The 21,092-nt window shown below is 42.1% G+C and overlaps 1 protein-coding gene across 6 annotated transcripts in view; it reads left to right on the top strand.

Annotated features, from left to right (window-relative positions):
* The window catches only part of LOC148893539 (signal-induced proliferation-associated 1-like protein 1), a 50,381-nt gene that overhangs the window by 9,361 nt on the left and 19,928 nt on the right, over nucleotides 1-21,092 (top strand). For 5 of the 6 annotated variants that reach the window (XM_089004603.1, XM_089004602.1, XM_089004601.1 and 2 more), the window contains exons 2-7: nucleotides 14,480-16,140; nucleotides 16,349-16,479; nucleotides 17,366-17,554; nucleotides 17,770-17,944; nucleotides 19,298-19,401; nucleotides 19,505-19,662. In XM_089004603.1, the coding sequence (XP_088860729.1) occupies nucleotides 14,661-16,140; nucleotides 16,349-16,479; nucleotides 17,366-17,554; nucleotides 17,770-17,944; nucleotides 19,298-19,401; nucleotides 19,505-19,662 (2,237 nt within the window). In that variant the 5' untranslated portion in view covers nucleotides 14,480-14,660. The remainder of the gene's footprint in view (nucleotides 1-14,479; nucleotides 16,141-16,348; nucleotides 16,480-17,365; nucleotides 17,555-17,769; nucleotides 17,945-19,297; nucleotides 19,402-19,504; nucleotides 19,663-21,092) is intronic. The other variant, XM_089004604.1, reaches the window with a different exon arrangement.

Here is a 21,092-nt window from a genome sequence, read left to right as displayed (position 1 = left end):
GGGTCGGAGTATGCAATCCGAAGTGTAAGAGACAACATAATGCTAGATGTATAAATATAGTTACAAAATGTTTTTACATTGTAGCTCTGGAGAGAAATAGAAAGTTTAACCCATCAGCAGATGACTGATGTGCTGACAGTACACTGCATATTCAAAATTCAATTTATTTTACTATTTTCTTTTTTCCATAATAACCTAAATAGATGTCACTACAAACGTTCCCCTAATTACAAACATTCCAGTTACGAACAACGGTACATACTAACATTTTTGTAGAAATGTAGTATTCTCTCCACTTGTACATGTACATATCTTTATAGAGCATATATATTATTAAATGATTATTTTCCAGTACAAACCAATACAGGTTACTTATACAAGCATTAAATATATTTATATAAACCTGAAAGGACAACCGACACCATTTTTTTGTTTCCTAACTGACATCAGAAAAACGTTTTATAGCATCTAAAACACACAAAACACGCAGGCTGATATTTTTAGCCAAATGCAAAACAGCAATAATAATGAGTTAAAGTGTCCCAAAACTACTTCAAAATGACCCCGGAAATGGCGAGTTTCAGAAGGTCCCGCCCCCTTGTTCGTGACGTCACCCCAGGACATCGTGCCTTGCTCTAGTATCAAAACAATGGCTTCAGATTTGGAGAAGATGCTTTCTTGTTACTCATCCAGTTATGAATATGATTCAAATAGTTCTGAAGAAGAAAGCATGTTTGCAATCGATTAAGAAAGTCCTTCCGTACCAATTCGAGCCGTCAGGACTCCAATGTAGCGTCCCAGAAAATGCACCAGATGGCGCACCTGCTCCGTTGGAAATGGGCTGATTTGTCTGCTGGCAATTTATGTCAACTAGTATCAAATAGTAGTCTTGGTGCAACACACGATTCACCATTGCATTATTTATGTGTTTTCCTACTAATTTCGCCATCAACACGGATCACCATGAAGTTTTCAGTCCAAACAAAACACCCAAAATGCATTGTGTGTCGCTTTCTCGGTCATGGGTGTTCCTGACGTGACATCATGTCAGGAATCGTCACCAACTGGAAAACAAGACTTCCTGAATATTCAGCGCGAGTTTTAAAACGTAAAATACAGCTACTATATGCAGTGGAATCTTTGTAAAATACACTCAGTAGAAGTCAATTTGAAGTGATTTTACAATTATGGACGCAACTTGTCCGGAGGCGCCGGTTGTCCTTGTACATTTCATACAAAATATGGCACTGAAGCAACTTACGAACAAAATCACTTTACGAATGACTGTTCGGAACGTATCTTGTTCATAAGTTGAGGAGCGTCTGTATTTCGTCCAAAACATTGTCTAAATAGGGTGTAATGGAAGTATAGACCAGAGCTGCTGACAATGACGTCACACATCCCACAATGTACTGCACCAAATGTAAAGAATGCCATTTTCGTCAGATAAAAAAACCTTTGCGCCAAATTTGCTGCGATGCAATTTGATTCCCTCCCCACCGGTGATTGAGTTGTGGGAGTTGTCTGCCTCAGTAAATTCACCAGGCAGTCTACTTCGCCAGTGTCTTGTGTGATTGAGTGTTAAAATGAACACTTTTTTGTGTATTTTGTATATATTTTTTTTGACATGGAGGATGCTGACGCGCTCTCCAGGAAGAGGCTACTTTGCTAACATAGCTTACTGAAAACATCTCCTTTTTTTAAACCACAGTTCAAGCAAATTGAAGTCATTTGAATTTCTTTGAAAGTATTTTTAGGTCTTACTACCTGCCTTTGAGACTCTTGAATATCTACCACATAAAATGAGGCAGATGAGCCCCGGCAAAAGTTGATCATGGTCGCCAGTTTGTTCATGTTGTTTTTCCAGCAAGCGCCTTGTAATGGTCAGATTGACTGATTTAATTCTTCAATTCTACATAATCATTGACATATGCTAGCTTTAGCATGACTCTCAATTGTACAGTAACGCATTTGCGACAATCCTCCTCGCAAGGCAGTGGAAACAAAAGAGTCACATGACATCCGTCCTCGATACATATTGACCGGTAGACACGCATTGTATATCAATGAGGAGCTCATTTCAGCCTGCGTTGTTTGTGGAGGTTCCACATGATGCTCAGTCATCCTACCCTCTGTATATTAAAGCTTAAAACAAGGCTAGTACAACAACGCTCTGTGTGTCGCTCTTAAGCGGAAGCGCTTTGATCTGTGCCAAAACCTGAGGGACATAACGACAATTTAGATGAGTGGCACGTAATGTTTGAGTAGATGTTTGCCACAAGAGGCCATGTTTTGCTGAACCGACTGATGCACACACGTCAAAATCGAGTATGCTAGTGTCAAGGTCAATTAAGATACAGTTCTTTGACAACATATCACAAGTGGTTTTTTAGATCCCCCCCAACCCCCTACCAAGCTTTGATTATGTCGTCTTTCATCTCATCATCTTGCCCCATTTGGCAAGCATAAGGGTATATTAATCACAGTGTCACCTTGACTCGCTCCATCTTGACAAGCTTGCTTTGTTTTCTTGCTCTCTCAGAAAACCAGCCTTTCTTCTATGGGGACTCTTAGCGCCATATAAAAAGCATTATGACTCAGGCTTCATTTATCTGCTCGATTAAATTAGTCTTAGTGGCTTTTTTACTCTGATTGTCTAGCAACTGTTGATTGATGGGAACACCAAGGGACGCACGGAAAGTCTTCAGCTACAGTAGACATGATTTCAATTGTCTGCTGCTCATGTTTGTCGCCACTTCTCGGCAGCTTCGCTACCGTTGCCAAAGCGTCACAAGCTCGTCGGCTTTCGCAACCGTGCCGTGTCACAACCTGCCCGGAAAGACCTGACATGTCAGGCAACAAAACAATAGTATATTCATGAAGAAATCCCTGATGAAAAGTGGCTTTCAATCATGTTGAATGTCTGTGTTTGTCTTTTATTTCTAATCTATTTGGAAGGACATATCTCTACTTAAAGGACAACCGACGCCTCCCGACGTAAAATCACTTCAAATGACTTCTACTGAGTGTATTTTACAAAGATTCCACCGCATATAGCTATATTTTACGTTATAAGACTCGCACTGAATATTGAGGGAGTCTTGTTTTTGAGTTGGTCACGATACCTACCGTGACGTCACGGTAGGTATCGTTACTGACCAAGAAAGCGACACACAATGCATTTTGGGTACTTTGTTTGGTCTGAAAACTGGTGATCCGTGTTGATGGCGAAATTAGTAGGAAAACACATAAATAACGCAATGGTGAATCGTGTGTTGCACCAAGACTACTATTGGATACTCACTGACACAAATTCCCAGCAGACAAATTAGCCCATTTCCAACGGAGCTTGGCGCCATCTTGTGCATTTTCTGGTGGCATTGACGGCTCGAATTGATATGGGAGGACTTCTTTCATCGATTGCAAACATTTATGCTTTCCGCTTCAGAACTATTTGAATCATATTCATAACTGGATGAGTAACAAGAAAGCATCTTCTCCGAATCTGAAGCCATTGTTTTGATTCTCCAGCAAGGCAAGACGTCTTGGTGTGATGTCACAAACTGGGGGCATGACTTTCTGAAAATCTCCAATTCGCTGCTCATTTTGTTGCAGTTTTAGCACATTTTACGTCATTTACACATTGAATTGGTGTTTTGCATTAAGCTAAAATATCAGCTTGCGTATTTTCGATACTATAAAACGTTTTTCTGATGTAATTTAGGAAACAAAAAAAATGGTGTCGGTTGTCCTTTAAAGCAGTTCCAAGGAGTCTGTGACATATGTTCGGCCAAAAGAAAATGTTGGTCTTTTAAACATAGCCTCTCCTCCCAGACTGTAAATTAATCACACGTGTATACAAAAAAATATATATATATATACATCTCGACTGAGTCTGGGTTTGATCGTTGAGTGCTTAGTACCTTATGTTGTGGCCGCTGGTAACCTAGTCATGGCATGTGTCAAGACCATACTTGACGTCTGGTTGTCCAGTGGTGAACAACTTGTGTATTATCATTTTGGTAAACTGGATACATTTGGTGCGTTCACTTATCTTTAAATATGAGGTCCTTGTTTTTTTTCCTACATGCGTAATCAGGCAGTGGCTGTGAAGTTTGCAGGCAATTGACAGCTTCTAAACATCACAGACTTTTGTCGTATTGACACCTCTGTGGTGAGAATGTGTCGGGTTCCCGTTAACTGCCCCCTGCCGCTCAGAAACAGTTGTACACTGAAGAGCGAGCTGACCTATGACCCTGTCCTCATTTTTAAACTCTCACTTGGATTTATGGATCCAAAATCTATTTGGATGTCATCTTCTGCGCGGTTTGTAGAAAGTAAACCTAAGAAGTACAAATATGGCAAGTGGAATAAATAAATTCCAACGTAACATGCAGATACATGTATTTGAAAAATGAATTCAACCACAGTATTTGTACTTCATTACTTCCCACCACAGGAGAGTAAGTGTGCTGAACAAAACAGGTTTGGTTTCAGATTTCAAATGTCCTCCCCTGATTCCCCCCCTTTCTTTTTTTTCTGGGCTAAACCGCAGCCCTCGTCTTGTGAATCACTGACGGCAACCGGTTCCCCCTGCCCTACGTCGTGCATCAAGACTGTTAATTCTGCTACTTCTGCACTCACATTTGTGCTGTTGCTTAAACTGTTTCATCCTAAAACGCATTTGAGTCAACAGAGGTGATTGACTAGCCCCTTGCTGAGCATGGAATGTTTGTTTGGTCACAAATGAAGAGATAGTTGTTCAGCGAAAACGCTTGTGAGGAGCTCATCGTCTTTTCGACCCATATAATACATACTTTACAAAAATTTGAGATTAAATATATGGATTCAGGACAAAATATGATTGTTCTTTGTCAGATGGAGTCTTCTTATAGTGGGTAGTTTTGCTTAAGAGCATTTAAGATATAGCTAGTTGGCATCTTGTTACTGGTGTTATGATGAAATTGAAATAAATGCTTTTATTGTGTGTTTGTGCATGTGAGTGTGTGTTTGTTTCTAAGCAAGCAACAGTTTGTTTACATCCTAAAACAAAATAGATGGTTGGACTTAGTGACTCCACTTGTTTCATGGACGTTGTGTGTGATTGTCTTTGGAAACCGGCTTTAAACACTTGCTAGTCCATTTTTAATTAAGGTAACAAAGCGAACTGAATAAGATTTTAAAAAATCTGTATCATATTAATTTAGAAATCCACATGGAACTAAAAATCCTTAACTCCTTCACTGCCAGACGATGCGCAAACGTGTCCACTTCAGTGCCAAGGTTTTTGTCATTTTCACTCAAATTGCAGAATATTACGTTTTAGGACTGCGTAAACATTCAATACAGAAACCCCAGACTCTTCTTTCATTAGAAAAAAAAGAGTTAATTCCTAAGTCGTATGGGTCTGAAGTTAGATGAGCTTGAAATGGGGCAGCTGTACAAAGTAAAATGCAATACGTACATATTGATTTATATAGCGCTTTAACAACAGCTGAAGCTGTAACAAAGCGCTAACATGGGCAAAAAGCAAATGCATCCCTTCATGGACAAAAAGCATTTGCTTTTTGTCCATGAAGGGAAAAAACATTGCCAGAGGTCTGACCAGCACTTTATTGGCCCTTCCGCAAGCAAAAACAAAACCGAACAAATTTTGGAATGGCGCTCCACGTCACACTTTTCAATTCCCGAATACATTTAGGAATGGAAGTGAATGAGCTTGTCTCCTTCCTTCATTTAGTGAGTAGTTAACTGTGTGTTAACTCTGCTTTTGTTGTTATCTTTGATTCGTTACGGCTGCGTCTGACTCACAAAAGAGTTTTGTGTTTTAGTGTGTGTTGGCGATCGTGTAAATAATCACCACTGGATGGCATAGGAACAAACATAGGAACAGGGAAACGATAGAAAGGAAATATAAAGCGACTGGGACACCATATATAAGGCGCTTCGAATTATAGGGTACTGTGATGTCACGAGAGGCTGTATCCTGAAGGGCAAATACATCCCCCTAAGATGGCTCCACCCAGAGAGAGTCTTGGCCCCATCTGGTGGAAGGCAGCAATTAAAACCACACACCTGCAGCTGATCAGGGCGGGATTGGCAGGCAAGGCTCTTAAGGCAGAGATCCTCTGAGTGTGCAGCTTGGGGAAAGACAAGCTCGATTGCTGTGCTCTGTGAAGAAGTCGATTGCTGGGTGGAACTCATTGCCAGTTGGGACCACACGACAGGACACTGGATTTGGACCTTGCTAAGGTGGCTAGGCTACATGAGGAGGACATCAAGAGGGGTGAGGCCTAGAGACTCTCGGAAAAGAACTCCGTCTTCAGTTTTACCTCAGAAGAGACTTTATTTTGATTTAAGTATTGGAAGGGACACTATTCAAACCTTTGTTGCTTGTGAATCCCCCCTGAAACCTTTGATTAAAACCTTTGTTTGTATCCAAACCTGTCGTCCATTGCACTTCTTGTCCTGTCCCGCTGAGAGCCAGCCTCTCATGATATCACAGTAAACTGTTGATTTTGGGGAAAATGTAACGTTTTTAGGTGTGCTTTATAATTCAGAAAATGTCATATTTTTAGAAATGCAGGTGTTTATGTCAATAGTTGAAAGAAAGAAGGAAGTTGCTCACAAGCAAACAAAGCCTTGTTGACCAAAACAATGCGTCTTTAGCAGAGGTAATGATGAGACTCAAAGAGATTCCACAAAACCCAGCACCACTTTCAGCCAAAGAAGTAAAAAAATACAATGGCAGAGAAATCCGCGTGCTATGCTCACCTGATGTAAGCGATGCAGCCGGTTACTGGGGAGTCCCCATGTCTTTGGCCCCTCTGCCTCACTAGAAATGGTTGTCAGGGCTAGTTTTACCTCGGAAGGGCATCGTCGATGGGGAATTGTTGCATGAAATGTAGATTTTGAATGTCACCTCAAATGAGTTGGCCTCGTTCGTGGGCCTCGGGGGGCTTGTTTGTTACCAAGGGCACTCATTACTCTGACTGTCATCGTTTGCTCCTAATGACGTATTTTACCAGGAGAGCCATTTTTTTTACTGCTGTTGCAAATAGCGTCGCTGTAAGTTATGCGGCGCAACATATAGTTGTACAAATAGCTATTTAATCGGAGTGTGAAATCAAGCGCTTTCACAGTTCGGAGTGCCGTTGTTACATTGCCGCTTGACAAGGGTGAACCGTAGGGTTTTGTCATCAGTTGATGGCAAAGTGCCACCACTTGAGGTTTTAGTGCTTTTAACTTAATGACGCTCGATTAGGCTGCTGCCATTCGCATACATGCATCTTTTGTCGTTACGACAAATGAACCGACTTTGTGTGAAGCAGAAGTGAGAGGTCACGGAGTGGTGATTACACATGCAAACAATCGTCAAGCACAGATGGATACTCCACACTCCGACTTTTACAATTTGAAATTGTAATGGGCATTTTCTTGCCAAGTAATGTCGCAAACGGTGGATACTGCAGCGGAGGAGAAAAAGATCATAAAAATAGACTGAGAACTGTCTCTGTCTGAAAAATGTGAACGCCTGCTGATGTACCCGCTTTCAGAGCTGCCTTGCTGTTATTCTGTCTCGAGTACTAGACTTACAATTTGGAAGTATACGCAGCCCACAAAAAGTAAAGTATGTTTGACCTTGGGATGAAACTTAAGGAAGAATTGGAAATGCACTTTTTTAATGCCAGCCATTAAAAAAAGGGGTCAGAAATATTGTGTTTAGGATATAAAATATTGTGTTTATGAATATCCATCAAGCATCCATACCGCTTATTCCTCACTGGGGATGTGGGAGGTGCTGGAGCCTATTCCAGCCATCTTTGGGCACTCGGTGGAGGACACCTTGAATTTGTTGCTAGCCAATCGGAGGGCACATAGAAACTAACAACCAGTCACTCTCACACTCACGCCTAGGGACAATTTAGAGTGTTCAGTCAGCCTGCCAGGCATGTTTTTGGAATGTGGGAGGAAACCAGAGGGCCCGGGGAGAACATGCAAACTCCACACAGGGAGGCCAGACCTGGTCTTGAACTCACGACCTCGGCACTGAAGTCAGCGTACTAACCACTCGATACCAGGCCGCCGTGTTTATGACTATGCAAACAAAATCTACCAAATGAAATATTAAACCCTTTAATTTAATCACACATCAACAAATTTGTATGTGTGTGTGTGTGTGTATGTATATATATGTATATGTGTGTGTGTGTGTGTGTGTGTGTGTGTGTGTATATATATATATATATATATATATATATATATATATATATATATATATATATATATATATATATATATATATATATATGTGTGAATAGTCATTTGATATTGATAAATAGCATGCGTGCCTGTAAAACAACAAAATGTACAGTCGTTCTTGAATTTCATAGCCTATTCATCCACTAATCTTTTGGAATCTTTTATATCTTTGTTTGTGTGTGATCATATTAAATCTGACCAGGGGTTAGAGGTCGTGCATACTGGGGATGAAAAAGGAGTGCAGTGCTGAAGAAGAATGCAAAAAATTCTAATGAGGTGACCTGGCTGCCAAGCTGGGGCGATTTGGAGCCTCACTCAGCTTTATGCTGCACTTCCCCTTTCACTGCGCTCGCTGTCCACCTCCGAGCCACCTAGTGCATTCGTGAGACCACAAGCCCAGGATACACATTCAAACACACAGCCAATGAATAGAACCGACCGTTGTCGAAATGTTAACGGCCCCCTAAAAACGTCATTTCAGTTGCCACACTGCAAGCATAAAACATAGCTCCTTCTTGTTGCGCACACTTCCGTTTCGCTTGATCTTAAATCTCATTCACCTTTTAAACCTACCCCTCAGAGATGTTGAGAGATGCGTCCTGCGAGTTGAAGCTCTTTTTTTAAAAAAAGTGAAGAACTTAACACTGATAGTACATCACAAGCGTATCATCTCTGGATAGCATGCAAATCACCGCCTTGGGGCTTGGCGCAGAACAGGGACGACATCCCTGCCATCTGATTGGATGCCTTGGAAATGCTTAGAGGTGATGTCACCGTATAATTGCTGCATGTCTTAAACATCCTTATCTGTTGCACAACACTCAACTTGACACAACTCAGGACTTGATGGCTTTTCTTTGGGAAGAAAAGATACGACCATCCACAATTTGTAATGCATGATAAGATAAGCTTCGAAGAGTCCTGAGCAGATACCCTGTAAGGCACGTAAACCTCATCTCTCATTGTTCAAGTAGATTCTTCTGTAACGTTTGGTCATGCTAGATGCTAAAAATGACAACATGGGAGGCATGCTGACCTTAGTTTACCTCGTTGCTGCGGCTCAGTTTTCCGCCATTATCGGCTCCACAATTTCTAATTTACTGTAGCGGTGCAATTTCGTGAAAATAAATTCAAAATAAATTCATAGATACATACATACATACATACATACATACATACATACAGTACATACTTAGATAAACATATATATATATATATATATATATATACAGTAAAGTCTCGTTATATCGATATTCAAGGGAGTCCGAAAAAATATCGATATAACCGGGACTATCGATATATCCGACCCTATTTGCATGTAATTTTCTCCGTGCGTGCATAGAAATAGTATCGATATAATCGGGACTATCGATATATCCGATATCGATATAACGAGACTTTACTGTATATAGATAAATGGGCAAATAAATAATCAATACAGATACATAAATACATAAGTACATAAATATTGGATTGGGTTGGATTTACCTTTATTAGTCTCGCAGTGCAGAAATTTACATTTCACAGCAGCAAAATTAGGAGAGGAAGAGAAAAGAAAGAAGTGGAAAAACAACATACAAGACGTGCTGTAAAGGTAGCCACTTCCGCTGAGCCATCTTAAAGTCAAAAGAACCAAAAAACTAAAAATACCTTGGCTTACGAACTTAATTGGTTCCCAGAAAGTGTGTGCAAGGCGAAAAGTGTATATTCTAAACATTAATTTCCCATAGGAAACCATTAAAATTAGTATAATCCGTTCCCAGGTCCCCATAAAACATAATTTTCTACAAAGTCAACCTTAAAACTACACACAATATACCTTATTTTATGTATAATAAATGTGCTATTGTATTGTAATTAATGAAATAAACTGTATTGTATAATAAAGTCGTTTTATGTACCTTTGTGATGGGAGTTGTCAATGGATGACGAACTTCTAGGTTGCCTCTTGATGATATTCGAGTGAAGATGTCGCTCTTTCTCTGCGATAATACCCTCACTCACACTGTCCCCTGCTAGTTGCTTTTCATTAATATAAATCAACAGCAGTTTTTCTACCTCTACTATTTCATGAGACCGTTGCTTAGGCAACACAGAAACACCCTTGATAGCTTTCTTGTTCTTAAGCGTACTGGTAGTGGGACGCTAAGTCACACAAACGCACACCTCATTCATTTTTTTTGATGATCATCTCCTCGACTGTAATTTTCTTTTGTTGTCCTCTTCGGCTTAACACTAGCCTGTGGTGGGGTGTTTTTCGATGCCATAATAGCAAAAGTATCCTCGATAACAAAAGGGTGACAAAAACTAGTCCGCCAGCCACCGTGGCGCTGTTCGGCCATATGGTTTGGTGTTCATCCGCCGAAAACTAGTCCGCCTGTCACTGTGGCGCCGTGTGGTTTGGTTCGTCCGCCGAAAACTAGTTCATCAGCCAAGACTATATGCTTGCGAATTTAATTTGTGCTATAATCCCAAAAACATTCACAGAAACCACATTTTCCAGAAAGGAGCTCAAATAGACCTCAAATAAAATGAGAACAGCCCTTCCATTATTTTTGTTTGTCGCATATCTCTTTTTGACCTAAGCGTGACACTCTGTTTTCTTGGAGTCTAAAGACTAAAACTGAAACCCTCTCAGGGGAGCCATGCCTAGACAGTCCTGTCCAAAAGTGGCATTCGCGTCACTTTTATGACAGGCAGACCACCTAAACACTACAATTCACTTCTCTCTAATCAAGTGCCTCTCTGCGTCGGATATTTATTACAAAACCTCCATGGACCACCCAGGTAACAATGTTGTTTATGTTGAAGAAATGACAAACCCGTTTGGTATTTTCCAATGTTTCAAAGCTTCTCTCTGCCATTGCTTACACACAAAAAAAATGTTAAAGCCTGTTTATGGATAAGACAAGTCGGCGCTACAGATAAAAACGTCTGTAAACAGTACAAGACACTACTCCACGATTGTCTTCTCGTTGGGGACCGTGATTGAAATCCACTTTGCCAGTGTGACTCTCTGCCCATTCCTTTCCGAGCTGTGCCTCAGCATTAGCAAGGCCCCCGGAGTCTAGCCAGAGCAGCACATCACACAATAACAATGATGATGAGTGCTTGAAACGCTGTCACCGGCGTCTGAGGCGCTTTGATGTCATTTGATGTTTCAACCCATTTGTGGTCAGTTGAACAATTTGTCAGCGTGATGCACATCTCGTTGTGGGTGCCCGCTTTGTCTGAAGCGGGGGCCTTCGTCAGTCAGCGAGCTCCCGGCTGCGTAATTTAGCGCTAGTCATAAACTTAAAAGTGGAACAGCCAGCGTTGCGTGTTTCTCGAAGAATTTGTCTGAGCATGCCCTGCTTCCTTTCCCCTCCGTTGAAACAAACACTCCTCTCTCATACTGGGGGCATTCCAGAATGCGACTGGACGCTGCTAGTATTCTTGTTTGTCTGCCAGCGAGACCCGCTGTCTGTCTATGCCAGATGTGTGCACTAAGGGCAACCAGGTATGATTTTGCTCTTACGCAGAATCTTCATTTCTCAAACCACTTGGGCTGTTTCAATATACAGTGATACCTTGGCTTACGAACTTAATTAGTCCCCAGACAGAGTGTGTAAGGCGAAAAGTGTGTATCTCCAAAATTAATTTGCCATAGGAAACCATTAAAATGAGAATAATCCGTTCCCAGGTCCCCATAAAACATAATTTTCTACTTTCTAATTTTCTACGCCTTAAAACTACACAAAATATACCTTATTTTATGTACATTAATACTTTTACTGTGCAGTGTATGGGAATTATAGTTATGAAGCAGAACCCTTTTTTTGTCCACTTAACCAAAGTTTTAAATTTTACTTCACTTGCAAATTTGCAGTATTTTTTTACTGTCATTTCCTCAAAATTTTGCGTTGATTCAACATTCTCCAATTGAATAAGTCAATTTACTTAATGTCCATCGTGTAACACTTCCGACATCCGTTATCATTGATTCCCCTCTGTCATGGATGTTCTAAAATGAAAATGTTTGATCCATTAATTCTAATTCCAACCAAATCCTTCCCAGATTCTTGCTTCACAGTCTAATCCTTATCTCCCCAACTCCTCTTGCAACAAATTCATCTGGTTTTCCTGGCAATGCTCATGTAAACAATCGTAGCAAAGTACCCGTGCCAGACAATTTTCAAAGACTTCACTGTGTCGAAATGAGGCCTTGCTCTCTGCCGAGCCAGCACAGAGAGATCTTTGTGCCTGCGGCCCATCAGGCCTATCGAGCCCTTGGAGCAGGGTACAATTAGGCGAGCCCATGGACTGTATGGAAAGCAGCCTTTCTGGAAACCGGCGGTGTCAGCCAAACAACCCAACGGCCCTATTCATCTACGCAGCAATTACATGCTTGTACGGCAATCCTTTCTGTCACAGCTTTGAAAACACTTGCCCATTCAACCGGGAAACATCCGTCTTGGTTTTGCCTACTTTAGACTCACTCATCCAACAATTTGCAGACACCTCTCCTACCGGGATCCCCCTTCCAAGTTTGTGAAGAAACGTATCGAAGACCAGTTAGGTCTTGTGTTTGGTTGGTTTGAGTAACTCCAAACACAGGGCTGTTTCTTACTCGTCGCACGACTCATGTTTCCTGCTGATTGCCTCCTACCACTGACGCCACAGTTTACGTTTGGTCCCTGAAAGTTCCTCTTTTTTGTGAGTCACGACGAACAGGTTACGTCATCAGATGACTGCAATCATTCTGTCTGACCAAGGCAGGATCAGACCGCCTTTTTACTGATCTTTAGGTTTTTTTTCTCTCTGCAGTCACTTTGAAACCAACCTAAAGGGATGTCAGAGATAATTAAACTTATCTAGTCAGCTCCAATCCTGATCTCTGTGGAATGACCTCTAGACTCGTGAAAGGGAAGTGGAAAATGGATGGAGTAAGGACCATGCGTTGGGTAAAAAGCAGATGGCTTGTTATTTGGTGGTTTCATGGAAGTGTTCTTTAATTATGAGTAAATATTATGTGTGCGTGCGCGTACACACACACACACACACACACACACACACACACACACACACACACACACACACACACACACACACACACACACACACACACACAAACACTGGTGGTCAATTTAGACCTTTAACGTGACAGTCCCCTTTGTCCAATTAAGCCTGCGAGCATGGAGATAAGGACTGTTGTCAGGCACCTGCATTTGTTTGTTGTTTTTCTACCACAAACATCCTGTCTATGCCCCATCTGTAAATAATAGGAAATATGAGCAAAGCAAATATGAGATCTGGTTATGTTGAGTTCTAGGAATACAAGTGTGTTATGGTTCATACTGTTGTTGTCAATTACCGAAGTACTGTGTCCAAAACATTATGTACTGGAGTATAGTTATAATTAGGAGTAGCGATAACTTTGGTGTATTGCCTCTTCACTTGTTGAATCTTTCAATGCAAAGCTTTCTGATGATTTCCTACTTGAAGAGCGCATGAACACCGAAGGTGAGGCCGCCTGAATCGGACCGTGTCTCATACTAAATACTTGCTGCTACAACCCTGTTACAACTTTCGCGCTGAATGCTTGTGGCGAATAAGATATTACAGCCTCAGTCAGTCAGGGAACCTTGATTTCCACACCCCTCTACTGTCAAACTGCCAAATTGGCTTGAGGTTTGTTTTTTTGATGTGTAGCTTGTCGTATTTGATCCTGAAAAAATGCAATTCTGCAGTACAATTCAGTGCCCGTTGCGAAGAAAGAGGGCAACGGGCTATGGTTAAGAAGAGGTCTGCCGTCATTTTGGAGAAGAGTCCAGTTTATTTATTTTTTCTCGTGTGCAACCACCCAACATAAATGAGACGGTTCTTTGGCGTTCACATTGTTTTTGTCCTCAGACCTACGCAGAAGAGGATTTGCTCGGGATAACATGGTGATGGTGGGACCTGATGTCCACCTTTGTGCATGTGTGGATTACTTGTCAAACTTTTAACAGATCATAACATTTCGCTGATGCCTCCCCCCAATCAAATCACAACTGTATTGCCCTCAAGGTCAAATATAAATAAAAGCAGGGGTGCATTTAACTGGTGTGCACAAGTTTCAGCTGTCTCCCTGCACATTTACTGTACATACCCAATATTTTTCATTTCCTTTTCAGGAATAACATTATCAAATATGAGAAAAGTACCTAATGATTATTCTTTTCTATTTTTTTTCCAGTCCTGGATTTGGAGTAACATTCAACAACCGCTATGCAAGTGTGAACGAGGAATTGACGGGCTTGCCCCTTCCACCCTTTATTCCCCCCACTGGCACTCAAACCTGCTCATGAAGTCAGGGAGCAGCAATCTGTTCCAGAGGCAGCCATGTCAACGTGCTGAGTGCCTTTGGCATTGATGTCATGACCAGCCTTAAGCGGCCACCTATGGAGTGCACCGTCGGGGGCTCCGTCCCTGCCACCAATGAGTTTTACCCTCGCCCCTTGCGCATGGTCAATGGTGCCGTTATGCCGACTCGCACGGACAATGTCCACGGCACCATGAGCACAGGAGTGCCAAAGATGGGCGTACGGGCTCGTGTGGCCGATTGGCCCCCAAGAAAGGATGTTTCTCGTGTCTTGTGGCACTCCAACACAGAGTCCGAAATCATGAGTGTGCCTCTGAAAAATCACATTAAATTAGGATCATTCATTAGCCCCCAGGACTCGTCAATGCTGCGAAATATCCATAATACTTTAAAGAATCGAACGCAAGCCCAGGCGAACAACTATTCCACGGATACTCGGTATTTGGCACCAGGAGACCGTAGAGGTCCGCCACGCCGCAACCCACAACAGCGGCGAATCCATCAGCGCAGCAACAGTGACATGACCATCAGTGAGATGGAAGCCGGCGGAGACAGCGGTGAGGAATGGGGTCCACCACTCGGTACCAAATGGTCTCCTCTTCACCGTGAGTACGGCAGCACATCCTCAATAGACCAGCACGGGGCTGCTGGTGAAAGTTTCTTTGAAATGCTTAAAGGCTACCAAGGTGAAGTAGACCAGCGCAGCCCAGCTCCAGCTCAACTGGAGGACATGCTGAATGTTCGGCCCAAGCAGGCCACCGTTGACCCGTCGGAGAATGCCACAGACAGCCAGGTTCCGAAACCTAAGGACAGGGAGAAACCTCCAAAGAGACGCACGAAATCGGAAACCGGGGGCGAGTCTATATTTCGTAAACTTCGTAACGCACGGGGTGAATCTGACTCTCCGCGAGCTGGATCAGATGTCGAGGACAGTCGAATGGATGAGATGGGACTGTTGCTAAAGCCGTGGGTCACTCAAAAAGGCTTCGCCCACTATGACGTCCAGAGCATGCTGTTTGACCTCAACGAAGTCATTCAGTTGCGGCAGAACGCGGGTAGGAGAAAGAACAACACCACCACTGGAGCTTCTGCCGCCGCCGTTGCATCGGCTACCTCCACCCTCTCATCCACGCACAGCCTTCTGTACAGCTCCCCAAGCGGTAGCCAAGAGGACCTCAAGTCCCGAGAAAGCCCTGGCCTGGACTCGGGCGACGAACAGAGTAACGAGATGCTGCTCAGTTGCCCCTGCTTCCGAAATGAGGTTGGCACAGACGGCAATGGGAGGCACAGGTTGGGAGCCAACGGGGGAGGCCATTATGGACTTGTGGGCGGTGTAGCGGGTAGCTGTGGGACCTTGAACGGAGAAGGAAACATGTATGAAAGCTCCGTTAGCACACATTGCACCAATGCTGGTGTCGCTGTGTTGGAGGGACCGAAGGAGGGTCCGAGCACACAGAGCGAAAAGTCCAAACAGTACATAGTGGAGCATGTAGACCTTGGTGCTTACTATTATCGGAAGTTCTTCTATTTAAGGGGTAAGTGCAAATCACAGATTTGAAATATCCATTAAATATGGTCCAAAATACAGACCTCTTTTTCTGGACATTTGTGTTTCAAACGTGGATGTTTCACAGCTATTCTTTATTGTTTACAATCTGTTTATGATTTTTTTTGGAAACACATCATATATGACAAATATGTTTTTTTGTAATCCTTCACCATTCCTGTCGTCCTTTGCCACAGAACACTGGAACTACTTTGGAATGGATGACACTATAGGTCCAGTGGCAGTGAGCTTGCGCAGAGAAAAGTTAGAAGAAGACAAGGAGCACGGCCAGCAATATAACTACCGCCTTATCTTCAGAACCAGTGAGGTCAGTCACATTGCTTGGCATAAGCCAATGGAAAAGCATCCATATCGAGTCCAGTCCTTTAGAGCTAAACAGGGATAGTTGCCCATTCATGCATACATTTTACAAGTCCTCTGTGGTCGTCAGAGAAAATTATGTGTGAAAGTTGCTGCCTGTGAATTTGGTAAAATTTGTTGCGTGCCATATTGTAGTTTTGGAGGGCCGTTACGAATTTTGGTTTTTGAAAAATCAAAAGTCCATAATAATGATTGTTATTATGACTTTTCTAAGATAATGTGAAATTTTGGTTCACGCATCATGGAACTTGACATGTTTGATTTGCATTTACTGACCACCTGAAATGATTTGGGTGGCCAAATTTGGCCCGCTGGCCACGACTTTGATACCACTAGCCTACAATCTTCCCAAAGTGATACCCATTGTCATATAGCTCTTAAAAATGTTACTAGGCAGAGACTTTTTTGTTCCGGACAGGTGCTTGTTCTGAAACCCCGCCCCCCTCGGACCTCACTTGTATACATAAACACACACACACAGTTAATGTCTGGAACAACCTTTCTAGTGTGCCTCCCAAGTATGGTGAACACAGGTTCATTGTGAACACAGCCTGTAATCGAGAAAGTCTTTGGGCTGCGTATGATAGCAAAGAGATTGAGTTCAGACTCCGAGCACCGCATAATACAGACTCTGTGTACCTCTTCCTGATTTCCTCTTGAGTCGTAATCTTTTGTTGTTTTAAGTCACCCGTATATTTTTCCGATATTCCGGAAGGAATTTTGTTATCACAGTATTTCATTCTCCAAGAATAAAAAACAAAGCAGAAATTTTTGCAGCGCAGTCATTCAACTCTGTAATCTCCTCTCCGTCTGCTGTTTTTTTCTCCGTTCAGCTCACAACACTGAGAGGCTCGATCTTGGAGGATGCAGTACTCTCTACCTCCAAGCATGGCACGGCCCGAGGGCTGCCTATTAAAGAGGTCCTGGAGTACATTCTACCGGAGCTGGATCTGCCCTGCCTCCGACTGGCCCTCAACACCCCCAAAGTCACAGAGCAGCTGATGAAACTGGATGAGCAAGGAGTAAGAATTTTTCGAAAAAATGCAACAGGAAGTATCTTCAAATTGGATTTGCCTTTATTAGTCTCACAGTGGAGAAATTTACATTTCACAGCAGCCAAGTGATGAAAGGAATGAAAGTAGAAAAACAAAATAATAATGGAAAGGCAGCCACTCTCTTTTACAAACAAATACAGTCAAATACAGTCTTTAATTGCTTTGTGTGTTTTTATTTCCAGCTGAGTTTCCAGGTAAAGGTGGGAGTGATGTACTGCCGAGCCGGCCAAAGCACAGAGGAGGAGATGTACAACAACGAGATGGCGGGCCCCGCCCTGGAGGAGTTTCTGCAGCTGCTGGGAGAGAAGGTTCGCCTCAAGGGCTTCACCAAGTACAGAGCCCAGCTGGACACGAAAAGTAAACAAAAGCATATATTGTCCAACTATCGGCCCACGGGCCATATCTGGCCCCACATGCAGCTCAATGCAGGACATTTGTTGTCTTTGGTGTAGACCAGTGGTTCTTAAATTGGGTTCGATCGAACCCTTGCGGTTCGATGAGTCGTCTCAGGGGTTTTGGTGGATCCAGTTCGTGGGCACCATCATTGAAAGTGTTTTTAGCTCATGAACTGTGTTTATTTTGTTATTTGAACAAAGTGATATTTATGCACAATTCATTTCATGCACGAGTAAAAAAAATCATATTTTATTTTTTATTCAAGGTTCAGTGAATGAGCATATGAAACTGGTGCGGTTCGGTGCCTCCAAAAGATTAAGAACCACTGCTATAGACCATACGTCCCAGAAATTTTTTCTGACCATCATTAACTCATTCACTGTCAGACGTGCAAAAATGTGTCCACTTGAGTGCCAGGGTTTTTGTCATTGTCACAATTCCAGGATCCACAGAATATTGAGTTTTAGGATGACGTAAACATTCAATGCAGCGTAAGAAACCGTAGACTTTCTTCTTTCATGAGAAAAAAAGAGTTAATTCCTAAGTTATATCGATCTGCTTGAAGTTATCTGAGCTTGAAATGGGGGCGGCTGTACAAAATACAATGCAATACATACATATTGGTTTATGTAGCACTTTAAGAACAGCTGAAGCTGGAACAAAGCACCAACATGGAAAAAAGGGAAATGCAGCCCCCTTGTGGAAAAAAAAACACTTGCCAGAAGTCTGGCCAGCGCTTTATCGGCACCCAAGTCAGTAAAAAGAAAATTAGGGGATGGCGCTCAACGTCATGTTTTCGATTCCCAAATAAATTTGTGAATGGCAGTGAATGAGTTAAATTCAATTGCCGTCGTAGCACAGACATGAAAAAAAAAATTCAAAATACTCATTCGAATCACATTCAATTTGTAACAGCGCTTGACAATTCAAGATGAGCCAAAATTTATTTCTCAGTTTCATTAAGGTATGGTATTTCCACTTCATCAATTCAGTGGGATTTAAAACCAGAACTGCACTAAATTATATAGAGTTAATCCATAAATTATTCAGAATCGCCTGGACATAAAAAAGGACATTGAAAATATCAAATCACTATGCAGTAAACGCCGCCACCCATGAGGAATGCTATGATTCAATGGCTAACACATATCTATACCTCACCATTGTCTAGATAACACGGTGGTACGCAATGAAATTGATCCTTGTGTGACTCTCACAACAACACTCAAACATAAGAATCCAACATGAACTGAAGGACTATATAGCAGTGATGCTACAATGGCTGGAAACAATGACTTTTTTCACTCCATTTAGCGGACTCTACAGGCACGCACTCACTGTACACATCGTACAAGGACTATGAGCTCATGTTCCATGTGTCCACTCTGCTGCCCTACACGCCTAATAATAAGCAACAGGTGAATACAGCAAGTTTGTGTTATTCCTCTGAATTTATCAGTATTTTTTTCCTCATCTCATCACATCTTTCTAACAAGTACATATCTGTGTGTCTTTGACCAGTTACTGAGAAAGCGCCACATTGGGAACGACATCGTGACCATTGTGTTCCAGGAGCCCGGTGCACACCCCTTTACTCCAAAGGCTATTCGCTCTCACTTTCAACATGTATTCATTGTTGTGAGGGTGCACGATCCTTGCTCGGACAACACGTGCTACAGGTAAGGTTGTTTAGTTACTAATGATATTAACTCATTCACTGCCATTCATGAATTTATTTTGGAATTGAAAATATGACGTCGAGCGTCATTCCCAAATGAGTTCAGGTTTTGTATTTTCTTGCTTGGGTGCCCATAAAGCGCTGGCCATACCTCTGGGAATGTTTTTTCCCTTCCACAAGGGGGCAGTATTTTCTTTTTATTCATGTTAGCGCTTCGGTCCAGCTTCAGCTGTTGTTAAAGTGCTATATAAACCAATATGTATGTATTGCATTGTATTTTGGACAGCGCCCCTCATTTCAAGTTTATATAACTCCAGACCAATATAATTTAGGAAATAAACTTTTTTCTGATGAAAGAAGAGATTCTAAGGTTTATTACGCTGAATTGTATGTTTATGTAGTCCTAAAATTCAATATTCTGTGGGTCCTGGAATTTGAATGAAAATGACAAAAACCCTGGCACTGGGACACGTTTTTGCACATCTGGCAGTGAATGAGTTATAAGCACACTGTAAGAACCAAGACACATGCACTGAAAATCCTACTGGACCCTTCGCACCCTGCCTAAAACCTTTTCCAGCTACTCCCCTCTGGCAGGCGCTATTGATCCATGCGCACCAAATCCAGCACATTTACAGGACAACCGTCTCCGGACAAGTTGTGTCCATAATTTGTAAAATGGCTTCAAATGACTTCTACTCAGCGTATTGTACAAAGATTCCACCGCATATAGCTATATTTTACCTTTTAAGACTCACGCTGAATATTCAGGAAGTCTTGTTTTTGAGTTGGTGACGAGTCCGTACGTGATGTCACTAAAGGACCGCCCCTGACCGTAAAAAAGACGCATTGTAGCGGTCCTTCCATCACATCAATGTATTTTGCTGTACTTGTTTGGTCTGGGGACCTCGTGTTGCACCCAAAAGCCGCCAGAAGACGGCGTCCAAGCGCCATATAAGGAATTTGTCAGCCTGTGGAAACGGAGGTGGGCACTGGAGGTCGCCATTTTGTGCCTCTTTTTTTGGTGAGAGATTTCCCCCCAATGTTGCCTCAAAATGGCACAAATAAATTCTTTAATCAATTGCAAACATGGATGCTTTCCTCTTCAGAACTATTTCAATCATATTCATAACTGGATGTGTAAGAAAGCATATTCTCAGAATCTGAAGCCATTGTTTTGATTAACTAGCAATGCAAGACGTCTTGGCGTGACGGCACGAACTGGGGCCGGACTTTCTGAAAATGCCCAATTCGCAGCTCAATTTCTTGCAGATTTTGGGCACTTTAAGTCATTTTTATTGGTGTTTTGCATTTGACTAAAAATATCATATTGTGTGTTTTGAGTATTTTAGATGCTATAAAACACTTTTCTGATGTCAGTTAAAAAACAAAAAAGTGACGTTGGTTGTCCTTTAAACAGCTTTAAACTGT

Source organism: Hippocampus bargibanti, linkage group LG09 (genome assembly GCF_051943395.1).
Source record: "Hippocampus bargibanti isolate YZ-2025 linkage group LG09, ASM5194339v1, whole genome shotgun sequence".
Taxonomy (NCBI): Eukaryota; Metazoa; Chordata; class Actinopteri; order Syngnathiformes; family Syngnathidae; genus Hippocampus; species Hippocampus bargibanti.
Note: the sequence above shows the minus strand (reverse complement) of the source record. Positions and strands in the feature narration are given on the sequence as shown.